The following is a 7,931-nucleotide window of genomic DNA, read 5'->3' as shown; positions in this document are numbered from 1 at the left end:
GAGAGGCTGCCCAATGCCTGTTTGTCCTCACCTCTGAGTCTCATCAGCCAATACTAGGGAAATAAGTCAAATATAACTCAATATCTCACTTTGTTCAAATGTGCATGTATTTCCATACTAGCTTTTCTTATAAATTGAGAGGTACTCTGTGAAATGTCTAGAAGATCAACTAAAGATGCTCCTATCTAGTAGGACTGTTGGAGGATGAAGTAAAATAATGCAGGACAGTAATATGATCGTATCTGTTGGAAAGTGGCAAGATGGGCAAGGAGACCAGTAAAAGTTGTAGTGTCCAAGAGTTGATGGCTGTCTGCATTATGTGAGTGGCAGTGGAGCCAGAGTGGGAACTGGAAGAATTCCAGAAATCCTTAGAAATTAATCATTGGGACTTGGTCATTTATTAGAGCACTTAATATTTGTCAGTTATGTATTAAGTGTTTTATATAAATATGTTATTTAGTCCTGACAACTCTGTGAGATGCTAAAACTTCTAGCCCCATTTTATAGAGGAGGCACAGAGAAGTTTTAGTATCTAAGTTTTACATCCAAATTTATACAACAGGTAAATAAGTACAATTAATTAAAACTAGTATCTGTCCAATGCCATGCTTCTTACCAAGATACAAAGTCTTCAGCACCTGGATGATTCCAGCCATTTGATAAATGTGAGCCTGATCATCTGCATAAAAAGTGGTTCACAGAGGATTCAGGAATTCTCCACCCCACCAACAAATCTTTTGACTCTATCGCAATTAATCATTCCTTAATAACTGTAACTGCAATGCTCCACTGTTTTTAAGACCTCTTCTCTTTCTGACCAGTTAACTTTTTTCTAAAATCATTTATATCAAACCGGTTAGTGACAACTTTACATTCATAATAAACCTAAATCTTCCTAAAAACAAGTTACACATCCCCCTCTATATTGCATCTATTTCAAGCTAACAAATTAACAACAAATCCACTTAGATGAGTACCAAAATCCATATCAACAAAAAGTATGGTGTGATAGGTGATAATGTGGCCAGTTTATGTTAGTGCTAAAAGTAGCTTCTAATACCTCAATATGGCTGAATAAGGTCTAGGAAAACAAAAATAGTATGGAGATGTCTGGAAGAAACAAAAAACTATTCAATCTGGATGAGGGCAGTTGAAAAAAGGTGAGATATTTTGGGCTCAGTATTGAAGGTAATTAAAGGGGTATGGGCATGGTACAAACTGGCAGGGAGAGGGCATGATACTGAGATCAAAGTAGTAAAACTTTGTGGCTGACTTTTGAGATCTGAAAATCTAGGGGCAAGGTGCTGTGGGATTACAGACTCAGTGACTCACCTGATAGAAAGACCTCACACGCCCAGGAGCCCCTCAAAAGGACAGGCTCCAACTACCCTGTACATTTTAAACTCCCAAAAACTTGTCTGCCTGAAGGGTCTATATTTATATTATGGTTTCAGCAGCAGAAACAGGTGGCTGGGTCTTTTTGTCCTCTTATCTTGAATCTTTATCCAAATGTACATATCTTTATCATATTTCTGATTATTAAAAGTATATAATAAGTTTATGGAAAATTAGTAAAGAATAGGAAATTATCAGGACAAAAGTAAAAAGCACAATCCCAATTGTTACTTCCTTTCTTAATTCACCCACCCCCTCCAATTGATTTCAAGGATTGGACTGCAAAGGAAATAGTGGCTATTAGTGGCAGAAGGGAGGGTGGGTAGAGGAAAGACTGATACTTTTCTGTACTTGTAGACTATAAAAGAATAAGTAATCTTTCTCAACACAACCACTAAAAAGTAACGATGGTTAATATAACTATGGGAAGATGCAGCTTCTCCCTGGTAATCAGAGAAAGACAAATTTCAGTCACAGGAAGAAGCCACTTTTGACCTTCGGAATTAGCAATGACAAAAATGAGTGACAGGACCTGGTGTGGTGGGAGGTGGGAGGGTGGTAAGCCTGTCCACTTCTGCAGCACTGCTGGTGGGAGGGGAAAGTGGGGACCAGAGCTGGAGGATGACATAATCCTCACGTGATCAGGAGCTGACGTGAACCGAAATCCTTATATTCCCAGTCTTCTTTCGCCTCTGGATACCAGCTCTTTACTGCCCTGCAGACGCTCGTGCTTGTGGCTAAGGGGAGGAAGAGGTAAATTCTTTAAGTCTCAGCAGGTTGTTGTGATGGAATCGCTGGGGCTCTTGGGGTAGCGGCTGAATCTAGTTAATGGAGTAGGTCCAGGCTTGCTTTCCCCAAACCCCTGCAAATTAGTTAAAGATAATTGTATCTCTTGAAGGGGACATGGGGGGGAGTAGGTGAAAGTCTCTTGAGAGACATCCAAAGATTTAGAGACAGTTTAAAAACAATTGGCTTCTCTCATCCTGGCAAGACTTCTTTTTATCCTTCTCCCTGTCTCTCTCCAATTCTGTTGGAGAAGAAGGTAGGCCTGGGGCGTGGGCTGGTGGGGGGAGAAAGGCTGAAATCCTGGGATACGGACAAGAGAAATTTAGAGGTAATTTTTGTAATAGTTCGCCTCACTCAATGCCAGCCTGCGGTGGTGGGGCGTGGCGGGGGGTGAGTGGGTGGGAGTTGAAGGGCGGAGGCGGGGGGTGGTTAGGGACAAGAATTCTGGAGGAAGGAATATGGACGGGAAGGAAACCAGGAAATTTGAGGCGACGACGGTGATGAGAATCCCAGATTTAAGATAATAACGTTTGACTTGTCTCTGGGGCTGGTTGATCCACAGAGAACTCGCTTCTACCTGTCCCCTCCTTTTTTTTGTTTGCAGATCCAAGGGTCTGTGTTCAGACATCTCGAGGCAAGAAAAAGAGCAGGAAACCAGTCCGCATCGGCACAGGTCAGTGCGAGGGAAGCACTTACACGGAGATCTCCGAGGGTGGGAGTGGAGAAGGGCACAACCCGGGTAAAACTTGCGGCTTCACAGTCCACCTCCGCGTCTGCTCCCCTTCTCCCGCCCATTGGAGAGGCCAATAGCCTCGTCTGCTGGGGAAATGGTGGGTTTCAGAGGGGGGAGGGGAAAAGAGGCTGAGAGGAAAGGATGGAGGGAGCCTTGGCATCTCAAACTTCTGAGAGCTGGACTGGGGTGGGAGATTAGGCGAGTATTTTGCCTCGAAAAGAAACTGGCAATCCTGATTAAAAATTAATAAAGTAATCTGTCTCTACATTTTCTCCCTGGAGATAAGCAGGAAACAACAATAACACCATGCAAAAACCTTGCAAAGAAAATGAAGGAAAGCCCAAGTGCAGCGTGCCAAAGAGGGAGGAAGAACGACCCTATGGAGAATTTGAACGCCAGCAAACGGAAGGGAATTTTAGACAGAGGCTACTTCAGTCTCTCGAAGAATTTAAAGAGGACATAGATTATAGGCATTTTAAGGATGAAGAAATGACAAGAGAGGGAGATGAGATGGAAAGGTGTTTGGAAGAGATAAGGGGTCTGAGAAAGAAATTTAGGGCTCTGCATTCTAACCATAGGCATTCTCGGGATCGTCCTTATCCCATTTAAGGCATTTTTCCCTGAATTCAGTTATTTCTGTCATTAATGTTGCCACTGCTTTCTTTTTGTCTGCATTTTCTAGTTAAATATGTACTATCATTTTACTCTAATCCTTTAGTGTTGCTTAGGTTTACATTTGACTCTTGGTATCAACATCTCATCTTTTGACCATTTCTCAATTAATAAGGGGTCTCATTCATTTGCATGGGAAGATGTTCATTGTATAATGTAAAGTGAATATAAGTTGCAAAACAGTATATATAAATGTATATATATACATATACACACACACATATACACCTTGTATGTACGTTTATATATGGCATCATGCTAAGCAAAATGTCAATTATTATACACCAAAGGTTAACAGTGAAGCTATGTGTGATCTGTGTTTTCTTTCTTTTCTTTTACTGCCTATCTGCATCTTCTCATTTTCCAAAAAATGAATATATGTTTGTGTGTGTATATTACTTGTGTCACCAAAAAAAAAAAAAAAAAAAAAAAAAAAAAAAAAAAAAAGACACAATAAAAGAACTTGTCAACTGCCTTTGGAAGGCAATAAAACACTTACTAATCTCTTAATTACAGAAGTATAAAAAGAAATGTAAACTTCAAGTTACCTCTGGATCTCTTAGCCAGAGGAATAAAACTGGCAATTACTGCAGATTCACACGTTTAAGACTCAGTCTTTTCATGGGGAAAATATTTGCCTCACAGTGCTGCTGTGGGGAAGAAATGAGGCAGTATCTGAGCTGTGCATGGTGGGATGTTGTTCCCATATGTGCATACAGAACCCCAACTTGCTATAGAACCACCAGTTATTTAAGGGAGGGCGTGGAGTGACTCAACCTGTGTTCAGGGACCAGTCCAGTGGGCAGACGTGAGGACTCCCATGCCAGTCCTCTGCTGTTAAGCCTACCCCTGTTTCCCCCACTGGGTCCCTCCATGCCTGCTGGGCACTGCTGCCTCTTCTGCTGGGTCCTTTGCTCACTGTTGCTAGTGCCCTGGAGTCCTTGAGAGCTGAAACCCCACTGAGTTTCCTGGAGTCCGTGGTGGGTTGAACTCCCACTCTGTCTTCTAAAGCCTCTCTCTCTCTTCTGTACAGTGACACTTAACACAAGTGGGACTGCTGTAGGGTTGCTTGTGCCACAATGTTTTGTATAGTCCTTAGCAAAAGAGTCTCTTGTGAGTCACAGGACCCTTCTTCACCATAGGAGTAAGACATGAAGAGTTTTATTTTTTAGGAGTTGGACCAGGGTGCAACTTTGAGTGAAAGATATACTGTAGTCAGAGTTGCTGCTCTAAGTCTAAAGGGTAAGGTTTTGTCCTTCTCTGGTGAAATGATTTCTTATTGAAAGCTCCTGGCAGGCCTGCCTTACTGGTTCAGACGACTCTTGGGGAACATGTGTAAATTGCACAAAGTGACGCATGGAACAGATTTAAGGATCTTCATCCTGCTCTTCATTTCTTCCTCTCCTGAAACATATGTAAAAATGCTTTGTAAGATTAAGATATGTATATAAATAAATATATATACACATGTATACCCATGTATATTAATGTATACATACATCAATATGTATACATATGCACATATACATATGTATGCTTTGTAAAGCTGACATATTTACTAATATGTATTAAGATTAATATATATACACACATATAATGTACATTAGTCTTGCAAAGCATAGACATATATGTATATATACATTTAAGCATTATTTCCTAACTGGACTTTTTGCATTTTGCATTTCAAAGTAAAGACTATGTCATGTTTTTTCATTGCACACCTATTCATTAGTACTGTGATTAACATATAGTGGGTACTTAATACATATTTACTTTATTAGAATTCTAGTGCTCAGTTTTACTTCTGATTACATAAAATTGTCAATAACCCTACTTCTCTAAAAACTATAACTTACGTTTTCAAAAAGAACCCAGCAGGAAGGGATTATTCCTCAAATTCAGTCTATAAAATTATTGTAGCATTGTGCAACTGATGTCTCGCAAAAAGTCATCTCCTTACATTATAATCATCTGAAATACTTATTAAAAATGCAAAATCTGACACACACACACCCCCATACACACACATACTCTTACAAACACACTGAGTCAGAATCTCTGTGCATTTGGCCCTGGAATCTTCATTTGGGGGTTCCCATGAAATTACGGTCTCCACTACTGCCTCATAAAACCTCACCATAGGCCCTGTTTCAGCTGAGCTGTGCAGAGGGAGTCTCCCTATAATCAAAGACCCTACTGGTTTATAATTCACAGTTAAAAGCTCCCAAAAGCCAAAATGGCAGTTATTATATCCTGAAAATTCTGGGAATAACATAAATAAGGTATCCACCAAATAAATCTACATGGAGAATAAACATTATTCAGCCTTACTAGGAGATGATAAGGCACATAAAAATCAATAGAATGACAAGGTATTGTTATCCACCTATCAAACAGGCAAACAAATGTTTACTTACAATAGCCAATTTTATTGAGGATGTGGGCATTCTCATACTCAGTGAGAGTGTAAATTTCTACATCCATTTTTGGGCTTCTATTCACAATAAGTTCCAAAAGCTGTATATTTTGCATACTTCATGGCCTAACAATTCTACCGTTTGGTATTTTTCTTAAGGAAATATAATAATGTTGCTGAGAAATTGTTTAGCTATAAGGATATTTATTTAAAGATTTCACATATTTGTAATTTTTTTAACTGAATAATCAAACAACATGTGCTATCCAATCAGAAAAAAATTAACATAGATTCCTACTCACCACATACACAAAAATGTATCCCAGATGAATTAAATATATAAATGTAAAAAACAAAAATAAAATATTACAATGAAAATTAAGTTAGAAAAGATTATATAATCTTGTGATAGTGATTACCTTCTTAACCAAGAAAGAAAATTCAGAAGTTATAAAGAAAAAGATATAAAAGGTGCAAAGACAAGAAATAGATTGGGAAAAACTATTTACAATACTATGACAGATAATGGGAAAATATCTCTAATATCCCAGTAGCTTTTACAAATTAAAGAGTAAAAGATAAAACCAGTCAAAATATGCGCCTGCTATACAACCCAGCACTTCCATTGCTTTGAATTACTGTAGAGTTATATTTATTCATGTGTACAGAAAAGCACAAATGGATAATTATTGTGGCATTGTTTTTAATAGCAAAAGTATTGAAAACAAACTAAGTCATTTATAGGAAAACAGTCAAACAAACTGTGTTTTATCTGTACCAGGAAAAATTGCACAGTAGTTTTAAAAAATGAGATTTTTAAGTTGAAGCATCTCCAGAAGTATTGTTGAGTAAAGACAGGACAGTTGACAGTGTAATAATGATAAGTTAAAATGCAAAACAGAAATACATAAATTTCCGGATGGATACCCATCAAACTGATAAGTATTTAATTGTGGGGAGAAAATTGAAATCGTAGGTGTGGTTTACTAGACTATGGATAGTTAATTTTTTTAAACTCAGTGACTTTTAAAAAGTTGATTATTCTTTCATGTCATAGTTCAATGAGGGTTATTGGCTTTCTTGAATAGTTCTGCTCCACTGATTACTCATGTATCTAGGCTGCATTTGTCTCAGAGTTATTTATTCCAGATGGTTACTGAGAGCAGAGGGCTTATCCACTGTTGTTTATAAGCCTTAGAAGTGTCTTATGTTACATCTTATTGCTCCAGAATATGGCAAGGGAGGCTGGGAAATGTAAGAGAACACAAACTTTTTCACTAAGCAATCTTACTTTCAAAAATCTAATCTATAGAAATAAAAGCATTTTTACAAGTATGTTCATTGCAGGCATCAATGCTTTTAGTGGCAAAACACAGAAATTTCATATTGATTAATAGGGACTTGGCTGGATAACTTAAGGTACATTTATACTATAGAAAGTAGATTCATGTGTATCTATATTTACTGACCTCTGGCAAGCTTTATGAGACTTCAAGCTGAAATAAAGGAATACAAGATTTGTAACTCAAAAGTTGTGTGAATGAATAAAGAACAAGAGTAAAGGCAGTGTATTAGTACATTTTTGTGTTTCTGTAATAGAATACCTGAGACTGAGTAATTTATAAAGAAAAGAGATTTATTTAGCTTATGATTCTGAGACAGCTGCATCCAGCCCGGGCCTCAGGCTGCTCCTACTCATGGCAGAAAGCAGGAGGGCAACTGGCATGTGCAAGGAGATCGCATGGCAAGAGAGGAAGCAAGAGAGTGAGGAGAAGTGCAAGGCTCTTTTTAACAACCTCCTCTCATGGGAACTAATTCATTCCCAGGACAGCTTACTCCCCAGAAAGGGCATTAATCTGTTCATGAGGGATCCATCCCCATAACCCAAACAACTCCCACTAGGTTCTAACTCCTAATGTTGCCACATAG

General features: G+C 38.5%; 1 protein-coding gene across 4 annotated transcripts; it reads left to right on the top strand.

Annotated features, from left to right (window-relative positions):
- The first annotated feature begins 2,131 nt into the window (after nucleotides 1-2,131).
- On the top strand, nucleotides 2,132-4,180 carry TCEAL7 (transcription elongation factor A (SII)-like 7). Of its 4 annotated transcripts, XM_008580034.1 has the most exons (3): nucleotides 2,132-2,148; nucleotides 2,786-2,854; nucleotides 3,204-4,180. In XM_008580034.1, the coding sequence occupies exon 3, from the start codon at nucleotides 3,221-3,223 to the stop codon at nucleotides 3,521-3,523; it is 303 nt and encodes a 100-aa protein (XP_008578256.1). In that variant the 5' UTR covers nucleotides 2,132-2,148; nucleotides 2,786-2,854; nucleotides 3,204-3,220; the 3' UTR covers nucleotides 3,524-4,180. The 4 variants fall into 4 exon arrangements, with proteins under 4 accessions (XP_008578256.1, XP_008578257.1, XP_008578258.1 ...); XM_008580035.1 differs by lacking the exon at nucleotides 2,132-2,148 and having other exon boundaries at nucleotides 3,196-4,180; XM_008580036.1 differs by lacking the exon at nucleotides 2,132-2,148 and having other exon boundaries at nucleotides 2,790-2,854; nucleotides 3,201-4,180.
- The last annotated feature ends 3,751 nt before the right edge of the window (nucleotides 4,181-7,931 follow it).

Source organism: Galeopterus variegatus, unplaced genomic scaffold (assembly GCF_000696425.1).
Source record: "Galeopterus variegatus unplaced genomic scaffold, G_variegatus-3.0.2 Scaffold2006, whole genome shotgun sequence".
Lineage (NCBI taxonomy): Eukaryota > Metazoa > Chordata > Mammalia > Dermoptera > Cynocephalidae > Galeopterus > Galeopterus variegatus.
The sequence above is the reverse complement of the archived record's forward strand: the minus strand, read 5'-3'. Positions and strand labels throughout refer to the sequence as shown.